This window comes from Cervus canadensis, chromosome Y, assembly GCF_019320065.1.
Source record: "Cervus canadensis isolate Bull #8, Minnesota chromosome Y, ASM1932006v1, whole genome shotgun sequence".
Taxonomy (NCBI): Eukaryota; Metazoa; Chordata; class Mammalia; order Artiodactyla; family Cervidae; genus Cervus; species Cervus canadensis.
Window position 1 is genome coordinate 4,518,199 of NC_057420.1, and position 26,509 is coordinate 4,544,707.

At 37.8% G+C, this 26,509-nt stretch overlaps 1 protein-coding gene and 1 long non-coding RNA gene across 2 annotated transcripts in view; one reads left to right on the top strand and one right to left on the bottom strand.

The window, feature by feature from the left end:
* LOC122436469 overlaps positions 1 to 22,564 on the bottom strand; it is a 36,700-nt gene extending 14,136 nt beyond the window's left edge. The window contains exon 1 of the long non-coding RNA XR_006268019.1: positions 22,541 to 22,564. This is a non-coding gene — a long non-coding RNA (uncharacterized LOC122436469). The remainder of the gene's footprint in view (positions 1 to 22,540) is intronic.
* On the top strand, positions 18,628 to 19,627 carry LOC122436462 (small ubiquitin-related modifier 2-like). Its single transcript, XM_043460256.1, has one exon. It carries the CDS (start codon positions 18,744 to 18,746, stop codon positions 18,996 to 18,998), a length of 255 nt encoding a protein of 84 aa, XP_043316191.1. The 5' UTR covers positions 18,628 to 18,743; the 3' UTR covers positions 18,999 to 19,627.
* Positions 22,565 to 26,509: the final 3,945 nt, after the last annotated feature.

Consider the following 26,509-nt stretch of genomic DNA (forward strand, 5'->3'; position numbering starts at 1 on the left):
ATGTAAACAACAACAAAAAAAAAACAAAACAAAAATACAAACCCAATCATCAGCAGACAGGATTACTATAACTCATTTCAGCTAGCCCTTAAGAGGAAAAACAAACAAACAAAAATTCAGCACAAATCCCACCCTATACGAAGATCACAGAATCCACTAAAACAGCCTTCAGAGGGCAGAAACCAAACAAAAGAAAGAATTCAAACTTGAAGCCTAGGCAAAGGAGAACTCAGACACAGAAAGTTTACTTTAAAAAAAAAAAGAAAGAAAGAAAATGCAAGACCCATCACAAGCAAGGAAATCAAAACTGTAATCAAAAATCTTCCAGCAAACAAAAGCCCAGGACCAGATGGCTTCACAGCTGAATTCTACCAAAAATTTAGAGAAGAACTAACACCTATCTTACTCTAACTCTTCCAGAAAATTGCAGATGAAGGTAAGCTTCCAAACTCGTTCTATGAGGCCACCATCACCCTAATTCCAAAACCAGACAAAGATGCCACAAAAAAAGAAAACTACAGGCCAATATCACTGATGAACTTAGATGCAAAAATCCTTAACAAAATCCTAGCAAACAGAATCCAACAACATATTAAAAAAATCATACACCATGACCAAGTGGGCTTTATCCCAGGAATGCAAGGATTCTTTAATATCCGCAAATCAATCAATGTAATACACCACATTAACAAATTGAAAGATAAAAACCATATGATTATCTCAATAGATGCAGAGAAAGCCTTTGACAAAATTCAACACTCATTTATGATTAAAACTCTCCAAAAAGCAGGAATAGAAGGAACATACCTCAACATAATAAAAGCTATATATGACAAACCCACAGCAAGCATCACCCTCAATGGTGAAAAATTGAAAGCATTTCCCCTGAAATCAGGAACAAGACAAGGGTGCCCACTCTCACCACTACTATTCAACATAGTGTTGGAAGTTTTGACCACAGCAATCAGAGCAGAAAAAGAAGTAAAAGGAATCCAGATAGGAAAAGAAGAAGTGAAACTCTCACTGTTTGCAGATGACATGATCCTCTACATAGAAAACCCTAAAGACTCTACCAGAAAATTACTAGAGCTAATCAATGAATATAGTAAAGTTGCAGGATATAAAATTAACACACAGAAATCCCTTGCATTCCTATATACTAACAATGAAAAAACAGAAAGAGAAATTAAGGAAACAATACCATTCACCATTGCAACGAAAAGAATAAAATACTTAGGAGTATATCTACCTAAAGAAACAAAAGACCTATACATAGAAAACTATAAAACACTGATGAAAGAAATCAAAGAGGACACAAACAGATGGAGAAACATACCATGTTCATGGATTGGAAGAATCCATACTGTCAAAATGGCTATTCTACCCAAAGCAATCTATAGATTCAATGCAACCCCTATCAAGCTACCAACGGTATTTTTCACAGAACTAGAGCAAATGATTTCACAATTTGTATGGAAATACAAAAAACCTCGAATAGCCAAAGTAATCTTGAGAAAGAAGACTGGAACTGGAGGAATCAACCTGCCTGACTTCAGGCTCTACTACAAAGCCACAGTCATCAAGACAGTATGGTACTGGCACAAACACAGAAAACTAGATCAATGGAACAGAACAGAAAGGCCAGAGATAAATCCACGAACCTATCTTGGACACCTTATCTTCAACAAAGGAGGCAAGGATATACAATGGAAAAAAGACAACCTCTTCAACAAGTGGTGCTGGGAAAACTGGTCAACCACTTGTAAAAGAATGAAACTAGAACACTTTCTAACACCAGACACAAAAATAAACTCAAAATGGATTAAAGATCTAAATCTAAGACCAGAAACTATAAAACTCTAAAGGAGAACATAGGCAAAACACTCTCTGACATAAATCACAGCAAGATCCTCTATGACCCACCTCCCAGAATATTGGAAGTAAAAGCAAAGATAAACAAATGGGACCTAATGAAACTTAAAAGCTTTTGCACTACAAAGGAAACTGTAAGTAAGGTGAAAAGACAGCCCTCAGATTGGGAGAAAATAATAGCAAACGAAGAAACAGAGAAAGGATTCATCTCAAAAATATACAAGCAACTCCTGCAGCTCAATTCCAGAAAAATAAATGACCCAATCAAAAACTGGGCCAAAGAACTAAACAGACATTTCTCCAAAGAAGACATACAGATGGCTAACAAACACATGAAAAGATGCTCAACATCACTCATTATCAGAGAAATGCAAATCAAAATCACAATGAGGTACCATTACAAGCCAGTCAGGATGGCTGCTATCCAAAAGTCTACAAGCAATAAATGCTGGAGAGGGTGTGGAGAAAAGGGAACCCTCTTACACTGTTGGTGGGAATGCAAACTAGTACAGCCACTATGGAAAAGAGTGTGGAGATTTCTTAAAAAACGAATTACAACTGCCATATGACCCAGCAATCCCACTTCTGGGCATACACACTGAGGAAACCAGATCTGAAAGAGACACGTGCACCCCAGTGTTCATCGCAGCACTGTTTATATTAGCCAGGACATAGAAGCAACCTAGATGCCCATCAGCAGATGAATGGATAAGGAAGCTGTGGTACATATACACCATGGAATATTACTCAACCACTGAAAAGAATTCATTTGAATCAGTTCTAATGAGATGGATGAAACTGGAGCCCCTTATACAGAGTGAAGTAAGCCAGAAAGATAAAGAACATTACAGCATACTAACACATATATATGGAATTTAGAAAGATGGTAACGATAACCCTATATGCAAAACAGAAAAAGAGACACAGAAGTACAGAACAGACTTTTGAACTCTGTGGGAGAAGGTGAGGGTAGGATGTTTCGAAAGAACAGCATGTATATTATCTATGGTGAAACAGATCACCAGCCCAGGTGGGATGCATGAGACAAGTGTTCGGGCCTGGTGCACTGGGAAGACCCAGAGGAATCGGGTGGAGAGGGCGGTGGGAGGGGGGATCGGGATGGGGAATACGTGTAACTGTATGGCTGATTCATATCAATGTATGACAAACCCCACTGAAATATTGTGAAGTAATTAGCCTCCAACTAATAAAAAAAATTAAAAAAAAAAAAAAAAAACAAAAAAAAAAAAAAAAAAAAAAAAAAAAAAAAAAAAAAATCTATGGCTGATTCATATCAATGTATGACAAAACCCACTGAAAAATAAATAAATAAAGGAGAAATGGAAAAAAAAAAAAAAGTTAAGACAACCTAAAAACTGACTAGATAGTTAATGTTATTAAAGAATTATTATTAAAAAAAAAAAAAAAAGAAAGAAAGAAAATGCAGAGAAGTACTCCAAAATTGGAGGAACAAACTATAAACACAGGAGTTCAAATAAATGAAGTGGAAATAGGCAAACGACCTGAAAAAAAAAATAAAGAAAAATAACAGTAAAGATGATCAGAAACCTTGTAAACAAAATAGAGAACATGCAAAGATCAATTAACAAAGACCAATAAGAACTAAAGAATAAACATACAGCGACAAACAACACAATTACTGAAATTAAGACTACTCTAGAAAGAATCAACGACAGCATAACTGAGACAGACGAAGGCATCACAGAGCTGGAATGTAAAACTGTGGAAGTAACCTCTGAAGAGCAGGATAAAGTAAAAAGAACGAAAAGAACTGGGGATAATCTCAGCAGCCTCGGCGACAATAGGAAACTCACCAGCATTTGAATTATACAGATCCCACAGAACAAGACAGAAAGAAAGTGTATGAGAATATTTTTCAAAGGATTATTGTTGGAAATTTCCTTTTCCTTTGCTCAAGTTCAACCTCCACAAAAAGGTCTCCCCTGCCCATCCTGTTTTAATAACAATACCTCTACTTCTTCACCCAAGACTTTATTTTTCCTCACAGTACTCATCACTACCTACCAGTATATTACATTATTTATCTGTTTATTATTGCTCCATGGCAGCAGGGATTCTCTCTTCTCCGTGTGTACCTCCCACATCTAGAACAGTGCCTGGAATATAAAAGACCCTTTATTTCATCCCCACTCTCCAATACCATGATTCACCTCCAACACAGTAATAAGTTCTTTCACCGTATCTGCCTTTGCATAAAGTTCCTTCCAGTCTGAAATACCCTTTAAAGGCAATTCTGGTAAGAATTCAGGAATTTTTTTTTCCACAATCCATAAGTATATTCACACCTTCTCCAGTAAAGGTTACTGACCATTACTTCTTCCTGCTATGTTATCAGTTCAATGGAAAAATTCTTTGACTAGGAAACAGAATCTAGACTCTGGTTTTAGCTTTGTCATGAAGTACTGCATCTGTCCTCTAAGCTCCTATGACACTTTGGAACTATTAATGCCAGTTTTTAAAATCCAACCAATCTTCCACAGTCCACCTCAACTCTCAGTTACTCCAGCCTAAAGAGACTTTTTTTTTTTTTTTTTAACTTCTAAACATTCTTCACCATAGATAATCTACAGCAGAGGTTTAACTTTTTTAGGCTGGGAAGAATCTAAAGTCACAGTGCTTTCTGACACCTAAAACTCAAATTATAAACACATGTAAATAAAATGTCATTGTGTATTAGAACTAGAATAAAGTGATTTTTAAGTGTCAAAGATTAAACACACACACACACACACACTCTATTCTCAACACACAGTAGAGAAAGCTGAAGATGAGAAAATTGTAATTAGTTTCTTTCTTACACGTAGAGGGAAAACAGTGAGAGACTTTACTGTTGGGACAATTAATCTATTCTACCAAACATACAGTATGAAAACCACTAGTCTATACCACATAATTCAAAATTATATCATATACTCTTGTTCACAAGACTCAGCTATTTGACTTCAAATGTATCACCAAGAGATTACTCCATAAATATGCTGACAATATTTAAAGTGATAAACATCCATGTCAGTTGACAGTACTATGTTAAACACTTTCATGCAAAGTGGTAAAACCCATTTCAAGTAATTAAGTCTACCACACATCATATGCAAGCTCCCATATGATAAACAAACAAAAAAACCCAGCAAGCTGAAAATGTACCTATTTACAAAATTCTTCATCAAGCTTCATATTCTTTCACTGACCTTCTAAACTCTGAGTAGCAAGTAAATTAAAATTATGACAATGCTAGAGAAACTGTATTATACATTCTAAACACCAGAAAATCTAGAAATTAATCATTTGAAAGGATTTAAGTGAAAATATTCCCTTTGTTATAAACTCAAATTATATGTTAACTCTTTACATGTTACATGTTAACTATATGTTATATGTTAACTATTTATAAAGTCATGCTGATTTTGGAATGCAAAAGCGTGCTTGGTGTATCAGCTGAATAAATGAAAAATTTACCTATTAAATTTCAAAGCTATAAAATAAGGCATGTTCTCTAAAATCACTAATTTATACACTAAAAATATATCACCAAGTATAAGATACCGCCCTTCAACAAGATTAAAATGCAATCAACCAGCACAGTGTGTCATAAATGATAACACTGCTTTATTTGCATTATACGTCAAAAAATTATCCTGACAAATCAGTAATAGTGAATTCTACTTAGTAGAAAGGAAGTTGCTACTAAGAGTTAATTTTGTTATATTTATTTTTGAATGCTCACACACACAGACATGATTAAAAGATGAAAGATATATGCCCTTAAATAAACTTGCTGCAATCATCTCTTATTCAGATCACTCTATGAGCAAGAAATGGTTCCTATAAAACTGTTTCAGAAAAATATCTTTGTACTGATACATGAAAAGTGAAAGATTACTTGTCCAAATATACAATAAAATGTTAGGAAAGAGATGAAAATTTAATGTTTACAAAGATCAAAACAGGCTTTTCCAAGACTAAGCTGGCATATAAAGCAAAATACACAAAGTGACAAAAGATTTAACCTTTATCTTACAAATTATTAATGTAACAGTACAGAAAGTTTGAAACAGAAAGGTATGGGACACCTAACATTATTAATCTCACACCCTACCAAAACCATAATTAATTTGTGCACTAGCAAAGGCAAAGGAGAAGAAGAACCCTGAGATAAAGGTGGTACCAGAACCAAAGGGTCCTGCCAATCATACTGTGAGCAGATCCATTACTTTAAAAATCTACATGAACATTATGCAGATGAAGAGTTGGAATGTGAAGAATGAGACGAAGAAGAACAAGTAACAAGACCATGGAAGCTGAGCCCAGGATGATATACCAGCTGTGACAAGAGGCTAAAGTAGTAGCTGAAAACGGATGCCCGTGCAAAGCATCTAGCCTTGCAAAGGATAAAGCAAGACACAGTAATTTAAAACAGTAGATCATAAACCTGGCAAAGAAACAGAATCCTACAGAGACTAAGAGATTTCAATCAAGAGGATGAGAAGATAAGACAGACTGGAAGAAAATACTTACAAAAGACACATATACCTGGTAAAGGACTGCTATCCAAAATACACAAAGAATTTATAAAACTCATCAATAAATTTTAAAACTGGCAAGACCAGGACACCTCACCAAAAGGATATTCAGATAGCAAATAGGCATATAAAAAGATGTTCAGTCTGAATTAAAATAACAATGGGATGCCACCACACATCTATTAGAATGGCCAAAATCCAAAACAAGGACAACACCAAATTTGGTGAGGATGCAGAGCAAGAGGAACACTCAATCACTGCTGGGAGGGATACAAAATGATACGGCCACTTGGGAAGACAGTGGCAGTTTCTTACAAAACTAGACATATTCTTACTATGGGATCCAGAAAATTACGCTCCCCAGAATAAATACCAAAGGAGTTGACAACTTACGTCGCCATAAGATCCCCCACACTAATGTTTACAGCAGCTTTACTCGTAACTGACAAAACTCATAAGCAAACAAGATGCCCTTCAGTAGGTGAATAAACAAACTGCGGTACATCCAGACAATCGAGTATCATTCAGCACTAGAAAGAAATGAGCTATCAAGCCCATGAGAAAAAAAAACAAAAAGATGCAGAGGAACCTTAAGTACATACTACAACGTGAAAGAAGTCAATCTGAAAAGGCTACATACGATATGATTCCAACCACATGACCTTCTGGAAAAAGCATAACTAAAGAGACTGAAAAAAAGATCTGTGGCTGCCAGGGCTGAGGGTGAAAGGAAAAATGAATATGCAGAGTATAGAGGATTTTTAGGGCAGTGAAAATATTCTGTATGCTACTGTAATGGTATTTCATTACACAGTTGCCAAAACGTATAGAATAAACACCACCAAGAATAAACATCATGTAAATGATGGACTGCGGGTGATAATGATAAGTCAGTGTAAGTTCAACATTGTAACAATCATCAATACTGTAACAATCACACCACTCTGGCAGGGATGCTTGTGGTAGGGGAGACTGTACATGTGTCAGTGGGCATACAGGAAATCTCTACACCTTTTGCTCAATTTTGTGTGAATCAAAAACTGCTGTAAAAAATAAACTCTATCTTAAAAACCTTCTCTGGTAGCTCAGATGGTAAAGAATCCACCTGCAGTGCAGGAGACCTGGGTCAGGAATATCTCCGTAAGGAAACAGCAACCCACTCCAGTATTCCCGTCTGGAGAACTCCACGCACACAAGAGGAGCCTGGCTGGCCACAGTTTCATGGGGCCGCAGAGTTGCACACAACTGAGAGACTAACACACACACAAAAAGTCAAGGGCCCACACAGGATCTAAGAGAAAGAGAACCTGGGTATTTTTGTTTTTAAAGAGCTACCCAGGTGATTCTGATGTTAACAGCCAGGATTAGGGAGGGGACCACTGACTTAAAGAGCCACACCAGCCATTTCTGTTCCTTCCCTGTGCAAAAAGTTCCTCAACATGAATGTTTTTATATAGTTATAATAATAATAATCATACTATATGTGGCTCTAAGTGCGGATCTTCTTAAGCCATCGTTAACATTCAACATTAACTTTCACTTTAGGAGACAAATTTCCTGCTGTATCATTTCATTTCCAAAGCACCACAATAATTAAAGAAAAAGGGTATAGCAGAATGAAAAAAAAAGTCATCTGAGATTTAAACAATTTTCAACCTAACACCAAAAGCATGAGCCATAAAAGAAAAAAATGATAAAATGGGCTCCATCAAAATTGAAATCTTTTGTTCTACAAGTACTGTTAAAACAATTAAAAAGACAAACTACTGACATGGAGAAAGTATCAAATGACTTGTACCAAGAATAAAAACAAAAAACCCCAAACTCTTACAACTCAAGAAAGCAAGCAAACAGAACTTTTAAATGGCGGAAAGACTTGAACAGACACTCAACCAAGTAAGATATAAAAAGGCAATTTGGCACATGAAAAGATGTTCACCAACCTTAAGCAGAAAGGAATAAGGCAAATTAAAAGCATGATAAGATACCACTACACACACCCATTAGAATGGCTACAATACTGACAGTGTCAAGTCCTGACACAGATTCTGAACAGCTAAAACTTTCATACATTGCTAGTGTGGATACAAATGGCACAGTCCCACAAGAAAGCAGTCTGGCAGTATCTTATGAAGTTAAACACACACTCACCACATGACTCAGCAATCCCCCACTCCTAGGGATTTATCCTAGAGAAACGAAAACCTGTATCCACACAAAAACTTACACAAAAATGTTCACAGCAACTCTATCACAACCAGAAGCAACTATACAGCCCAAATGTCTTGCAATAAGCAGGTAAATGGATAAGCAAACTGATACACTGATAACAAGAGAGTATCACCCAGCAGTAACAAGGAACAAACTACTGATATACACAACAGACTGGCTCAATTACAAAATAATGATGTGAATGAAAGAAGTTAGTCTCAAAGGCTACGAACTGTATGATTCCATTTATATAACATTATTGACAAAACAAAACTACACTGACAGATCAGTGGTTGCCAAGTATTAAGGGTGGAAGAAGGATGTGACTACAAAGGAAAAACAAATTTTCTGGGGCTGAAGGATATTCCATACTGACTGTGATAGCAATTACATAAACCTATAAATGGGCTAAAATTCACAGAACCGTACATGAAATTAAAAGGCTCATTTTATTGTATATTGATTTTTTAAAATTTGCAATGTTTATGTTCTCAAATTGGGTCCTGTTTCATTACTGTATTATTTACATAAGCAATGATGCCACAACCATTATTCAAAAAAGCAACCTGAATGCCAAACAATGAAGAATCATTATTTTTGAGCACACCAACCTTTACTGAGGCCTCTGCAATAATTCAAATGGACATACTACATCCTCCATTTCTGTGAACACAGCTTTCCCTGTCCTTTTTATTACACCCTTGGCAAAGATTAAAGTGGATTAGTAAATCAAAACAAAACCTATATTTTTCAATGCCATAATAACATAAGTTCGCTGTGTTCAATGATAAACTGACATCCAAGCTGTAAGAAATACATCTTCAAATCAATCAAATTACTGGCGAAGGGAAGAAGGTGGAAAGGGTATGACAGGAGAGGCTAGCAGGTAGGAGCATGAGTGGGAGCTGAAAGGACTGACAAGGTCCTGACTGACCCAAGGTCCAGGAGCTCATGGCTAGAGAGCCGAAGGATATTAATAATCTATACATTAACCCCCCACCCTCTAACACACACACATTTATTTTTAATCATTAATTAAAGCTTTTTCACCCTCTAAGTTTAAATGCCTGGGGCAAATCCCAGCAAGCCAATCCTAATGTTTAGGTAACACCAAGAAATTTTATCAACTAAAAGTAATAATTCAGATTTTAATTCTCAGCTTTACTGAAACCAGAACTGAGCCATATAATTAATGATGATATGGACTACTGAAAAGGACTTTCTTCTTTAAAAAATCTTCAAACTCAGGACAAAACTTAATTCCAATATAGATAAACCTCTGAAAAATACAGACATTTGTATTTGGCACTATTTTGCACTGAAATATACACCATGTATTAAAAACATCAAATGGTACATGAATAATACGGTGCATGTGCTAAAAAGAAAAAAAAAAGAAAACGTTTAAGGTTACCACAGACACACTATCATGTTAAGAGGTGTGTGTGACTTCTTAGAAATCTGAAGCATTTCAGTGTTCACCCAGGAGCTAAACAATCAAATTTGTATTTGCAGACAGTTACCCAGGGCAGTTACAAAACTTTGACTAAGTTACTTAACCTATACATTCTGTAGTTCCTCTTCCTGTAATATGACAGGTTGATCAGATCAATGGCACTCAATGCAATGCCTCAGAACCATTCCAGGGTGGGCTGTTTCCCCTAATTGGTATGATTTATACTGGCTTTGTGTGATTTTAAAAGTAGGGTTTTCCACTGTTTTAAAAATATAGGCATACCTTGAAGATACCATGGTTCTGATTCCAAACCACTGCAATAAACCAAGCATTGAAATAAAGCAAGTCACACAAATTTTTTTGTTAAAGCGAGTCTCATGAATTTTTTGGTTTCCTAATGCAAATAAAACTTACATTTACATTATATAGGCTATTAAGTGGGCAATAGCATTATGTCTAAATAAACAATGCACATCTTAATTTTAAAATACTTTGTTGCAAATAAACACTAACCATCATCTGAGTCTTCAAAGTGTTATAATCTTGTTGCTGGTGAAGATCTTGCCAAGGTGTTGATGGCTGCTAACTGATCAGGGGTGGCTGGTGACTGCTGGGATGGCTGTGGCAATTTCTTCAAATAAGATAACAATGAAATGTGCCACATGAATAAACTCTTCCTTTCAACAATGATTTCTCTGTAGCATGCAACGCTGTTTCACGGCATTTTACCAACAGTAAGAAGTGGAGTCAGTCCTTTCAAACTTGCTTCATCAACTAAGTTTATGTAAAAAATCCTTCGTTGTCATGTCAACAGCCTTCACAATATCTGTACCAGAAGTACATTTCATCTTAAGAAACCATTTTCCACAAAAAAAACAAAGAAAGAAACCATTTTCCTTGTTCACCCATAGGCTTCCCTGGTAGCTCGGCCAATAAAGAATCTGCCTGTGATGCTGGCAACGCAGGAGACGCAGGTTCAATCCCTGGGTCAGGAAGATTCCCCTGGAGAAGGGAATGACAACCCACTCCAGTATTCTTGCCTGGAGAACACCATGGACAAAGAAGCTTGGCGGGTTCCAGTCCTTGCGGTCACAAAGAGTTGGACATAACTGAACGACTAACACAATTTAAGGTTCCAATACTAATTCTAGTTTTTCTGCTACTCGCACCACATCTAAAGTTACTTCTTCCACCCTGTGAGCCCTTCAAAGTCATCCAAGAGGGTTGGAATTAACTTCTACCAAACTTGTGTCAATACTGGTATTTTGACCTCTTCCCACCTATCAGGAATGTTCATCAGAAACACACTGAAAAGGGTTGCCATAAACCTTCAATTTGTAAAAAAAAAAAAAAAAAAATGCAGTTATCTGCTAAGTGCAGTAAAGCAAAAGCACAGTAAAACAAGGTATGCCTGAGACTGCCAGAGCCACTTGATACTCACTAAGTTATCTTTTCCTTGGCTCTAAATTCCAAAACATACTGCTTGTTTTACCTGATGAAACCAAGTATTCACAAAAATAGGCAACATTTTCCATGATCAAAAATAGCATTGAAGTTCTCACAACATTTGAATTTTTCAGAGCCCTACATATATAATAATGGGAACTTATCATTTTACAAATTTTACCAGTTACATAAATCCTGTTTTTCCTAAAAATGGGCTATCCTAGTGGCTTAGCAGGTGAAGAATTCGCCTGCTATGCAGGAGTCACAGGATACGCAGGTTCGATCGCTGAGTCGGGAATATTCCCTGGAGAAGGAAATGGAAACCCACTCCAGTATTCCTGCCTGGAGAACTCCATGGATGGAGGAGCCTGATGGGCTACATTCCAAAGGGTCACAGTCGGACACAACTAAGCAAGCAGGCAGGGATTTCCTAAAATTGCCATTAAAAAATAATTCCTGAAGATCTCAAAATACGAAGTGATGTGATATAAACCTATCAATAAATGTGGCTTAATATATAGGTGAATCTCAACAGCAGCCAAGCCATGAAGTGTAGAACGTATCTCTCCTAATCAAGACTACCCCCAAGAAAAAGAAAGGCAAAATGGTTGTCTAAGGAGGCCTTACAAATAGCCAACCAAAGATGAAAAGCAAAAGGCAAAGAGAAAAGGAAAGATATATATACCCATCTGAAAGCAGAGTTCCAAAGAACAGCAAGAAGAGATAAGAAAGCCTTCCTCAGTGATCAACGTAAAGAAATGGAGGAAAACAATAGAATGGGAAAGACTAGAGATCTCTTCAAGAAAATTCCGATACCAAGAAAACATTTCATACAAAGATGGGCACAATAAAGGACAGAAACAGTATGGACCTAACAGAAGTAGAAGATACTAAGAAGAGATGGCAAGAACACACAAAAGAACTATACAAAAAAGATCTTCATGACCCAGATAACCACGATGGTGTGATCACTCACCTTGAGCCAGACATCCTGGAGTGCCAAGTCAAGTGGGCCTTACGATGCATAACTACAAACAAAGCAGTGGAGGTGATGGAATTCCAGCTGAGCTCTTTCAAATCCTAAAAGGTGATATGTGAAAATGCTGCACTCAATATGCCAGCAAATTTTGAAAACGCAGCAGTGTCCCTGGTGGCTCAGACAGTAAAGCGTCTACCTGCAATGCGGGAGACGTGGGTTCTATCCCTGGGTTGGGAAGATCCCCTGGAGAAGGAAATGGCAATCCACTCCAGTACTCTTGCCTAGAAAATTCCATGGATGGAGAAGTCTGGTGGGCTACAGTCCACGGGGTCACAAAGAGTCAGACACAACTGAGTAACTTCACAGCAGTGGCCACAGGACTGGAAAAGGTCAGTTTTCATTCCAATCCCAAAGAAAGGCAATGCCTAAGAATGCTCAAACTACTGCACAATTCCACTCATCTCACACACTAGCAAAGTGATACTCAAGCGAGACTTGTAGACAACTGTAGACAATTACTTGGAGACAAGTAATTCTCCAAGCGAGACTTCAACAGTACATAAACCAAGAACTTCCAGATGTTCAGGCTGGATTTAGAAAAGGCAGAGGAACCAGAGATCAAATTGCCAGCATCTGCTAGATCATCATAAGAGCAAGAAAGTTCCAGAAAAACATCTACTTCTGCTTTAATAGCTAGGCCAAAGCCTTTGACTGTGTGGATCACAACAAACTGTGGAAAATTCTGAAAGAGATGGGAATACCAGACCACCTCACCTGCCTCCCGAGAAACCTGTATGCAAGGCAAGAAGCAACAGAAAAAACCAGACATGGGGAAAAGAAAACAAAAAAAAGAACCAGACATGGAACAACTGACTGGTTCCAAATTAGGAAAGGAATACGTCAAGGTGGTATACTGTTGCCCTGTTTTTTCAATCTGTGAAATGCCAGCTGGATGAAGCTCAAGCTGGAATCAAGACTGCCAGAGAAGTATCAATAACCTCAGATATGCAAATAACACCACCCTTACGGCAGAAAGTGAAGACGAACTAAAGAGTTTCTTGATGAAAGTTAAAGAGGAGAATGGAAAAGTTGGCTTAAAACTCAACATTCAAAAAACTAAGACCATGGCATCTGGTCCCATCACTTCATGGCAAATAGATGGGAAACCAATGGAAAGAGTGACAGACTTTATTTTCTTGGGCTCCAAAATCACTGCAGATGGTGACTGCAGCCATGAAACTAAAAGACACTTGCTCCTTGGAAGAAAAGCTATGACCAATCTAGACAGCATATTGAAGAGCAGAGACATCACTTTGCCAACAAAGGTCCATCTAGTCAAACCTATTATTTTTCCAGTAGTCATGCATGGATATGAGAGTTGGACTAGAAAGAAAGCTGAGTGCCGAAGAATTGATACTTCTGAACTGTGGTGTTGGAGAAAACCGTTAACAGTCCCTTGAACTGCACGGAGATCAAACAGTCCCTCCTAAAGGAAATCGGTCCTGAATGGTCATTGGAAGGAATGATGCTGAAGCTCCAATGCTTTGGCCACCTGATACAAAGAAATGCCTCAATGGAAAAGACCCTGATGCCGGGAAAGACTGAAGGCAGGAGGAGAAGGGGATGACAGAGGATGAGATGGTTGGATGGCATTACCGACTTCATGGACATGAGTTTGAGCAAGCTCTGCAAGTTGATGATGGACCTCCTGTCCATCCTGGACAGCCTGGCATGCTGCAGTCCGTGGCATCACAAACAGTCAGACACAACTGAGCAACTGAACTGATCTTCAGAATGCACCCGAAACTAAGTCCTCACTTCTTCCTCTGTTACTAATCTAGTCCAAACCACCATTATCTCTCAGATTACTACAACAGTCTCCTAATTGGTCTATTTCTGCTCTTGGCCCACTATCATAAAGCAATCCGAGTGACCCTTCTGAAAACAAGCCAAATCATGTCACTTGGTTGCTCACAACCCTCGGTGGGTGACTTCTCTTGGAGTTAAAGTCAGAGTCCTAAGCACTATCCTACCAACTCTTAATTGACCCGATAATCTCTGTTGACTTCATCTATCCTTCTTCCTTGCTCTGTCTATTCCAGCCCTACCAGCCTCCTTGTTATTCCTTGGAACATGATTAACAAGTTCACTTCAAGGTGGTTTTTGCTATTCTCTCTGTCTGGAAATGGCCTTCCCCCAGATATCTGCACGGCTCATGCCCTTATCAAACACTAACGCTGCTCAACCTTTAATGAAGTCACCTTAAAATGAAGTTTTAACTATCTACTCTATTTAAAGCAGCAGCCTCCTCCTACTTGCTGCTGTCGTCTCCCACTCTCTGCAACCCCATGGACAGTAGTCCACCATGATCCTCTGTCCATGGGGTTTCCCAGGCAAGAATACTGGAGTGGGTTGCCATTTCCTTCTCCAGGGGATCCTTCCTGACCCAGGGATGGAACCCATGTCTCCTGCATTGATTGGCAGGCAGATTCTTTACCACTGAGCCACCAGGGAAGCCCGTCCCTCCTACTAGTGACCATCAAATTCCAACCTCACATTATTTCTTTTCCTGGCCCCTCTCTTCCCAGTCAAATATCAGTTCCATGAAAGCAGGGATTTTCCTCACTACTGAATAAACTCAGCCATTAAAATAATACCTGGCATTTAATAAACACTTGTTGATAAATTTTCTACTTATCTCTCAGTAAGCAGCCACATAAAACCTACAAGTTCTCTGTTACAACCGGGGAAACACTACATCAATTACTCATCTGATTCATGTCTACTTCTGACTTGAAATGGATAAGATACTTAACTAATAAAATCCTCTCCAAACAGGGCTGGAAGAAAATTTGGAGGTGATGGATATATTTATTGCATATATTGCAATCTCTTCACAAATGAATACTTACCTCCAAGCTCATCAAGTTGCATATGTTTAATAGGTACAGCTTATCTCAATAAAGAAAGAGATTTTTTTTTAAGACATTAAAAAAAAAAAAGAAAAAAGAATCCTCTTCAAGTCCTGTCCAACGGGTATGAATGTGAAAAGAGGAAGGAGTAGGCAGGCAAAAACAGTTTTTTCAGTCAAACAAGTTCAACTCCCAGTCAAAAGGATTCTTAGGCAGATGACTCAAACTAAGTCTTATTATTTCTAATCTTTTCTGGAGAGCTTTAAAATGAACTCTTTAGAAAACAACAACTATCTTGTTTCTCAAACTTTATTCAAATCCAGGTCTATCAGAGACTGCTATGAAACAGCCTTAAGAGACTTTACTGTTATATCTAAACTACAACCTATTTGATACCCTCATACAGAGGATGCCATCCATATAAAATATAAATAAGATGTGGCTTTTTACAACTTTGCACAAATAAAGGCCACAAGACAATGTGATAATGATGGCCTCGAACAGTCCATACATGTGAAATGTGTTTTTTTTTTAACAGTTTGCTGACAGTATATATAGAGGTTACAATAAGGCAGACTAAGACACCATTCCTGAGGTTAAATACTGAACATACAAAGAAGAATGTTCGAAACAAAGAAAGAGCAGTTACTGTGGACTGAAAATGCCAGAGATAATTATACTGCTAAATAAAAGTTCAGCAAAACCTTAAATGATCTTTTCAGGCTCTGTAACAAAGATCCCATGGAAGCTAAAAATAACATATAGAAGGGTCTCTACTCAGCATGAATTACTAAATTTTCTATTAGAAAGTAAAGTATTTTTAAGATACTTTTAGTATAAAATGTAGAAGTTACTAAGATAAACTAATAAGTTTCAAGTACTGTACAAATGCTCTTACATTATAATGAAAGAATCATTTCTCACATATACAAATTATTTTAAAATCCAAGAAGTTCATGTATATTTTCCTCAGTATTTGTGCATTATAGGTAGAGGTGAAGACACAGGACAAAATGTTTCTTCTCGTGACTGCTGAAGCATAAAAATGCTCAAACAAAGACAAAAACAGACCCAGAGAAGTTAAATGACTTACCCCAAAATCAGAGAGCTGGAGTCAGAATCCATATTTTCAAATCACTGGACTCACCTCCCATCCCTCTGTGCTAACTGGGTAAAGCAGTACTATCAGTAATCACTGACAATCTTGGTAAACACAGTACAGTTTATTATTAATAGTAGAGAACACAGATTTTGCTGCCCACCATGCCTAGATTTGTCATGGCTTTGCTAAATGCACAAGCCATGCAACGCTGTGCAAAATTACTTAACTTCTCTAAATCTTTATTGAGGTTTCCCTAGTGGCTCACTGGTAAGGAATCCGCCTGCCAATGCACGACATGTGGGCTTGATCCATGGGTTGGGAAGATCCCCTGGAGGAAGAAATGGCAATCCAGTATTGGAGAATCCTTTAGACAGAGGAGCTACAGTACACGGGGTAGCAGAAGAGTGGAATGTGACTAACAAACAACAAACCTTTATTTCCTCACTTTAAAGTGGGTTTAATTTAATAACAACATCTATCTCAAAAGACTATCACGAGGATTAAATGCAAATATTGGTAAATTCAGCCCAGGCCAGGGCACCATATAGCCAGCCCTCCATATCTATGGAACTCACAGATACAGAGCAGACTGTACTCTGGCATCGTATACAAGGGACTTGAGCACCTTCAAGGGCTTCCCTGACAGCTCAGCTGGTAAAGAATCCGCCTGTAATGCAGGAGACCCCGGTTTGATCCCTAGGTCGGTGAGATCTGCTGCAGAAGGGATAGGCTACCTACTCCAGTATTCTTGGGCTTCCCTGGTGGTTCAGCTGGTAAAGAATCCACCTGCAATGCAGGAGACCTGGGTTCAATCCCTGGGTTGGAAAGGAAAGGCTACCCACTCCAGTATTTCAGTCTGGAGAATTCCACGGACTGTATAGGATAATCCATGGGGTTGCAAAGAGTCGGACATAACTGAGCGACTTTCACTTCACTGAGCACCCTCAGATCCTGGTATCTTCAGGGGTCCTATAACCAGTCCCCCACGGACACTAAGGGACTACTATATAATCCCTCACATGCTGACCAACAGTGACAGGATCTCTTAAACTCTCATCTACAGAAATCAAATGTCAGGGAAAAAACATAGTTTTTCAAGCTTAGCAAACAAACAGCTAAAACAAAAGTACCTTAAGAACACAACTGTGATTCTGAAGCCGAAGAAGATAAAGTCTGCCACTGTTTCCAGTGGGCCATAGTCCACAAGGAAGCCTAAAAGTCAGACACAACTTAAGGGACTGAACAAGAGCACAACTATGCTAAATGCAAGTCAATAAAATGTCGCCTTCTTTCAAAAACAGTATCCTCCTACTTCATATCGCCTATTCTTCCAGTGTCATTTACATGATTTTAATCCCTAGAGTTCTGTCCTTGGTTCTTCTATTCACTCTGCACTGGGTCCGCATGCATTTCCATTCATCATAATGGTCCCAACTACTATGAACAATCCCAGGATTCTAAAATGTACAAAGTTTTACGAAGTTCTGCAATGAAATCTTACTAAGAAATGACTGAATCAGAAAGCAATACAAGGCATCTTTATATTACAAACAAAATCAATGAAGACTTAGGAGGATAAACATCTAGCATTCTAAGAAATCCCCAATTCTGACTGCTCAGAGCGATAGGATTCTCACACTCTCTTTTTTTCTATTAAAGATCTCTTCCTGCTTGTTTCCAGACTTCTTTCACTCCTTTAATGCTTGCTTTCTTCACACATTTCCAGTATTCGTAAGACGAAAAAAGTATTCTTTAATGAAGACATGTTGGCATCTGTCAGAAGGCCTAGAATTAAAGAATGCTTTGACTTTGGTAAGATGGACAACCTGGTCATGCACAGTGTCTAAGCTGACTCAAGGTCAGATCAACCTGCGAGCCCCAAAGCTCCTGGAGGTAGATTAAGTGACAGCATTTCAGGTTTCCTACCCGTCCCTTATGTCTGAGACTTCTTTTATATATATTTCAGTGAGCTGTAAATTAGTTGTCTTCAAAGTAATATGTAAATTTCAGTATTCCACCTGGCAACTATAAAGTATTTATAAAGATAAAAAATAAGTAAATAAATAAAATGTACAAAGTTTTACTCTCCTCCACCGCTGCCGCCACCTTCTTCTGCCGCTCCTGGTGCTGCTTGTGTGCTCGTTCCGTGCGGACCTGGTACCTCTTTTGTGAAGCGGCAGCTGAGGAGACTCCGGCGCTCGCCATGGCGGACGAAAAGCCCAAGGAAGGAGTCAAGACTGAGAACAACGATCATATTAATTTGAAGGTGGCGAGGCAGGATGGTTCTGTGGTGCAGTTTAAGATTAAGAGGCATACACCACTTAGTAAACTAATGAAAGCCTATTGTGAACGACAGGGTTTGTCAATGAGGCAGATCAGATTCCGATTTGACGGGCAGCCAATCAATGAAACAGACACACCTGCACAGTTGGAGATGGAAGATGGAAGATACAATTGATGTATTCCAGCAGCAGACAGGGGGTGTCTACTAAAAAGGGAACCTGCTACTTTACTCCAGAATTCTGTTCCTTCAGACCAAGAAGACATTCTCAATTAGAAAACCGCAATTTGGTTCCACCACATCCTGACTACTACAGTATAGTTTCTCTATTCTTTCATTTTCCCCTTCCCCATTCCTTTATTGTACATAAAGTAACTGGTGTATGTGCACAAGCATATTGCATTTTTTTTTTTTAACTAAATGGCCAATGGTATGTTTTGATCGACATCAAATGGAGATGGGATGGGGAAAAATACTGATTCTGTGAAAATACCCCCTTTTCTCCATTAGTGGCATGCTCATCAGCTCTTATCTTTATATTCCAGTAAGTTATTTTGCTCTCACTGTTTAACAAAAAAAAAGAACAACATAAAAATTCTTGCATACCTTGTTCGATTGGAGAATTTTAATGTTTTTCATTTATCATTGTAAAACCAAGGACAATTTTATAACTTTTTTGTACGTAGCTGTTACATGTAGGGCAATCTGTCTTTAAGTAGGGATAAATTACTCTAAAAGAAATGAATCCTACATAGTTTTCCCTTCAAGTCAAGCGTCTTGTTGTTTAAATAAACTTCTTGTTTAAACTGAAAAAAAAAAATAAATAAATAAAATGTACAAAGTTTTAGACTGGCAATGGATTCTGGAGTCCCCTAAAACTGCATAGAAAATTTTGCAAAATTTTGTGTGTGCACTTCTTTTCTGGATGGTGGGTCAATAGCTCTTACCAGATTTCTGAAGAAGTTTGGTCCGTATCTCAAAGAAGATAAATTAGTGGCTAACGTGTTAATTACTCCCAAATCTATACTGCCAGCCAAGAAGTAATCCCAAAGTCTAAACTATGGTATGCTGGACATGCCCAACAAAATCCTCCAGACACAAATCAAATTTATCATGTCCAAACTTTCTGGTAAACTCACTCTTCAAACCCACCCAAATCTTTCTGTATTCTCTAGTTCAGTAGTGGCCAACACAAACCACCTAGTTATACAAGCTGAAAGCATAAGCCTTAACTTTTCTTCTTTCCTCTCTCTCATCCAATCACCAAGGGCTACCAACATCAGGCTCAAGAGATTTCTCAAACATGCTTCCAATCTTTCATCCTGAATACTGCTGCCCTAAAACTTTCTTCTAGATGACTGCAACAGTCTTCCAGGCATCATGAACTGAACTCTAAAAACCTTTTAGAAACTATTTTCCTCAAAATCCACCCTTTAAAATAAAACACATGAGCATCACAGCCCTGTTCAAAACCCAGCTCCTATTAGCACGGGTGGGAGGAGGCAGTGGCCCTTTAAAAAGCGAACACAACACTTGATGATCCAGTCTATGCCTACTTCATCTGTCACTCACTGCAACCTATCTTACATTCACTTCCTGCACTGCCATACCTCCCTTCCACACACCACCCTCTCATGTCTTCTTTATACGCCCCTCTTCTGCCTCTTGATATCTTATACAGCTTCTGAACACAGTTCAAGTGTCACATCCTCCAAAAATCTCTCCCTGAAATCCTCAAGCAAAGCTAACAACTCTTTCTCAACTTTTTCATAACACTCAGGTTATATCTATCACTACACTCACATGCTGCTGCTGCTAAGTCACGTCAGTCGTGTCCAACTCTGTGTGATCCCATAGACGGCAGCCCACCAGACTCCCGTCCCTGGGGTTCTCCAGGCAAGAATACTTAAGTGGGCTGCCATTTCCTTCTCCAGTGCATGAAAGTGAAAAGTGAGAGTGAAGTCGGTCAGTCGTGTCTGACTCTTCACGACCCCATGAACTGTAGCCTACCAGGCTCCTCCGTCCATGGGATTTCCCAAGCAAGAGTACCAGAGTGGGGTGCCATTGCCTTCTCCCTACACTCACATACTACTCCATAATTATCCATTTACAAATCTTTTTCCTCCATTAGACTATGAGATACTTAAGGGACTGTGCATTTTTCTTCAATGTCACTTAGAAGGCCATAAACAAATGTCTGGGGAATGCTGTTTTACCTATGTTATACCAATGCAATTTTGAAAACACAAACATTTGAGTTTACTAAGCACAATGAAACAGAAATATTTTAATGTGCTTATGTAATAGTGTAATTTTAATCTTAAAATAATCAACTACCTTTTCCAAATAATGTACAAAGGATTCTCAAATTTCATATATCAAGTATTTTCAGATTTTCCCACTCACCTAACTAAATGACTCAGAAGGATGTTTAATCATTAATTTTATTAGTTAATGTTAACTAGGAGAAAAACAGTGGATAAAAAGGCTCTTCAGGAGGAGCCCACAACTATAATCTTTCCCTAAATCAAGTAAGTCCAAAAACAATAAACCCAAGGAAATACACTTCAAGTGCAGGTTCCCACATGCTTTGGTCTTGGCATCAGTGAACATGTCAACAACAGTGGCCAGATAACTACACTGGTGATGAATTGATGCCATGAATGTCTCACCCATCTTTGATAGAGAACACAACTTTAACTGTCAGTGAAAGTTAAAAGGACTAAATGTTAAACTCTGAAGTCATCAATGTCAACCACTAAAAAACACCAGAGTCATTTAAAAGCCCTAACACTTTAAAGTAACTTTCCAAATTATTTGAGTAGAATTTTAATCGCATTGGAGAAACCGACTTACTCAAGTTGCAATAACTGCAAATACACTCAGCAATGTGCTAACAATGCTTCAGCAAAAGAATAAAATGCACACACATACACATCTATATACACATTTAATGTTTGCTAATTTCAGGTACATGGAGCTTCTCAGGTGGCTCAGTGGTAAAGAACCTGCCTGCCAATGGAAGAGACACGGGTTCAATCCCTGTGTTGGGAAGATCCCCTGGAGTAGGAAGTCCAACCCACTCCAGTATTCTTGCCTGGAGAATGCCATGAAGAGAGTAGCCTGACAGGCTACAGTCCATGGGGTCACAGAGTTAGACACAACCAAGCACACACAATTTTAGGAACATACTGCATGCTTCCCCAACAAGTTCAAGTTACAAAGTGTTCAGCAAAATAAATTCATTTAGCAAGAAAAGAAAGGTTTACTGAGACCTCTTAGAAACCAAATTAACACTATTTTTTAAAACTGACCTTCAAACAAATAAAATAAAATATTAAAAAAAAAAAAAAAAAAAGGGACTTCCTTGATTGTCCAGTGCTTACGACTCAAGCTCCCAATGCACAGGGCATGGCTTCGATCCCTTGTTGGGGAACTAAGATTTCACATGCCGTGTGGCCATAAATAAATTAATTTTTTTTAAGTGACCTTCAAAGAGTAATAAAAAGAGAAAAGAAAAAAAACAGTGACCTTTACTCCCTTACCTGTACCCAATCCAGGATTATAATGTCCCTGCTAGTAAGTATAAATAAGAAAAAATAACACTAACAATCTCTTTTCTTTCACAAACATCTGTCTTTTCATCTACATTAAAAGATATAAAAACATAACCTTCAAAATGCTACACTTAAAAGGATGTCAGTCTATTATATACTTACACATCTTGAAAGTTCTGTAATTACTGAGAGCTGGAGAACCGCAGCATGAGCCAATTAAAACTAAAATGAAGAAAACTGTCTTCTTCACATTCACTACACATAGAGGACAAGAAGTCTTTAGTCCCCTGTGAGTAATTTTCAACAAGAAATTTAGAACAGGGTGGGTGGGGGGAAAAGGGTGAGAATTCCCCCCTTCGAAATTCCAGGCAATTCAGAATGACACAGCTAGAAAAAAATAAACAAGGAAAAATGCTTGATCTTAATTTTGAGCTTCAGCTTCAAAAAAAAAAAAAAAGTTGCTTTGGTACAAGTATCTGTGGAATGGCAATATTCTAGACAAATATAACTAAAACCATAAATTCTGTAAGGACACTCCCTCCCAGATTATAAGCATCTCAAAGTAATATCAAGTCTGTTCTCTTATTTTACCATATCCTTTTTAATACATGTCATGATGCCTAGATAATGTGAAGGCATTCCCGTTAAGAGTTAGTAATAATGATGAATTTTATTTGATGACCCACGGCTACACAACGACTTATGATGTCTACAATAATCCCATTTGCTCATCACTTAATCTTTAAGTATCCTCAACCACCAAAAAGATAGTCACAGATCCAAGCTTTGAGGAAAACAGCGCAGTGGGACACACTCAGACTTTGGGCAAGTTATTTAAACTTTCCAACTTCACTTTCCTCATCTGCTTGTAAGAAGAGAAATGGGAGAAGATGGTATACTGTGCAGCAATTAAGAAAGTTTGTGAAAGCATCTGACATATAACCCTTGCTCAATAAATTTCTTTCTTTCCTACAAAGAAGAAACACACAGCCTTCTGTGCTGGAATTGTGCTGCCAAAAGTAACGACCGATGTCAAGGAAGGAAAGAAAGAGTATCAATTAGAAAAGCACAGTAGCCTGAAACAATACTATGAAATTACAAATTAAGTCTGATCTACACTCAACTGGCATCTAACATCACTAAATTACACAACAGTAACATTTATAAAGAGAAAGCTAAATCATCAACAGAAGGTTCAATTATTATAATCTGCATTTCAGTTCTCAACATGAGTGCTGTTCAAAAATCAATTTAAAATTTTGAAATAATTTCTTTCAGAAACGTAGGTTAAGTTTTCAGATTAGCCTGTAAAGTCAAGTCACAACTGACAACAAGTATGAACAATATTCTTTCAACTGTTATCTCTGTGAGTGATTTTATGTGAAAAAATGTATAACATGTCATAGTCTGATAAGGACCACAACAAGTAAGATGCAACTGTTACATATTTTCATTGAGTCAAGAAGGCTATCACTATTCTATTGGTGCTACTTCTCTGATAAAGACGTGTTACTCGGCATTCTGAAACACCTTTTATCCAGAGAATACAACATTTATATTCACTGGAACTCTTCAAAGACTCTCCTTGTTCAGAAAATTAGTTATTACACCTATAAGATCAACAATTTAAAATAAAAACATTTCCTATTTTCTTAATATACAATTAAATCCCAAACATTAACAATAAGAGGTCATGAGTATAAACCAACTCTTTAAACATCTACCCGGAAAACGAAAATAATAGAAAAGCAAGAATCATATATTTTGGATGGAATCCCAAAGTAGTAATAGCAATGCTTCAGACAGAAATACTTCATGTCTAAACGCATGTCTGAGTTTCATATTTCTATCCTACAATCTAAAACTATGAATTTCAATTAAAAAATGACAATCCTTTCTTCTCTGTAGCTTCATCTCTATAAAGTTTTATTCTTAGTGGGTAAACCCAGTTTTTCTAAAACTATGATAATGTGTGGGCTTCCCCTGTGGCTCAGCTGGTGAAGAATCCACCTGCAATGCCGGAGACCTGGGTTCGTTCCCTGGGTTGGGAAATAATGTGTACAGCTGTATACACTGTTTACACCATTAAATTAAATAAATTAATTAAATTTAATTAAATAAATTAGTTTACACCAGAATAAGCTACACATAATCCAAAGGGGGGGTGGGGGGAGTATAACAGTATAAGCTGCCACAGTTGCTTAGTTTTGTCTTTGAATGACTCTAACTATAAACCAAATGTGATAATGCAGCAAAAGGCCTAGCTCATAAAATTATTACAAAAATCTGACAACACATCTCAAAACTGCTCTAAAACTACCAACTTACAAAAAAAGAAGTATGTAAGAACATAATCAACTTTTCCGCTCCTTCGTATTAGCATTTAATCATCATCTAATCATTTAATCATCATCACTGAAACATACCATTCTTATTCTAAAGAAATTCTAAAGCTGAAAAGACAGGTGACATTTGCAACATCACAGAATGTTCTAAGGCACGGGAGAACACACCAGCATTCAGTTTCTAGACTGAAATTTTAAGAACAGAAATGAGCCTAAGGAAACCCCAATTTAAAACCTCTTAATTTTACAAATGAAGAAACTGAAGCTAGAGCGTTTATCCAAAATTATTCAGTTAGTTAAAGCAATGAAGGAATCCATGTGTCCTGAGCTAAGGAACCTTCTGTTAAACCATGTTAACTCAAATCACCTGAGTGTCTGATACTACAAAATCAACTAATAATTCATAGGCTAATGTTAACACCAAATTACCAAGGCTATATGCTTTTCTTTAGTTTGGCCTAGAGAAAAGAGTTTTTAACCAGAAACCAGGCTTTTAAGTCATGGTTCTTCTGTAAATTCAAGTCATGAGAATCCTCTGGGTAAATCCTCTCCAGTTCTCCGCTTCCCCGTCTATTACATAAGATTTAGAACAGATTCTCTCTAGCCTTTTTAGCTTTTAACAATTAAAATATGAAAACAAACAGGAGCAAATACATTACTAGAGATTTTTTCAAGAAAACTGGAGATATCAAGGGAATATTTCATACAAACACAGGCACAATAAAGGACAGAAACGGCAAGGATCTAACAGAGGCAGAAGAGATCTGCTTTCAGGAGGTGGCAAGAATACTCAGAGGACCTGTACAAAAAAAGGTCTTAAGGACTCAGATAACCACAATGGTGCCGTCATGCACGAGAGCCAGACATCTTGGAACGTGAAGTCAAGAGGGTCTTAGGAAGCATTACTACAAACAAAGCTAGTGGAGGTGGGGGAATTCCAGTTGAGCTATTTCAAATCCTAAAAGATGCTGCTGTTAAAGCGCTGCTGCACTCAATATGCCAGCAAATATGGAAAACTCAGCAGTGGCCACAGGACTGGAAAAGGTCAGTTTTTATTCCAATCCCAAAGAAAGGCCAATTCCAAAAAATGTTCAAACTCTCATTTCACATGATAGCAAGGTAATGCTCAAAATCCTTCAAGCTAGGCTTCAACAGCATGAACCAAGATCACAACAAACTTGAAAATTCTTCAAGAGATGGGAATATCAGACCACCTAACCTGCCTCCTGAGAAACCTGGTCAAGAAGCCACAATTAGAACCGAACATGGAACAATGGACTAGTTCAAAATTGGAAAAGGAGTACATCAAGGCCGTATACCGTCACGTTGCTTATTTATCTGCAGAGTACACCATGTGAAATGCTGGACTGGATGAATCCCAAACTAGAATCAAGATTGCCAGAAGAAATCTCAACAACCTCAGATATGCAGATAATACCATTCTAATGGCAGAAACCGAAGAGGAACTAAAGAGTCTCTTGATGAGGGTCAAAAGAGTGAAAAGGCTGGCTTAAAACTTAACATTCAAAAAACTAAGATCATGGCATCCAGTCCCATCACTTCAAGGCAAACAGATGGGGAAAAAGTGGAAACAATGATGGATTTCATTTTCTTGGGCTCCAAAATCACCACAGACAGTGATTGCAGCCATAAAATTAAAAGACGCTTGCTCCTGGAAAGAAAAGCTATGACAAATGACACATACTAAAAAAAAAAGCAGACATCGCTTTGCTGACAGAGGTTCATTGAGTCAAAGCTATGGTTTTTCCAGAAGTCATGCATGGAT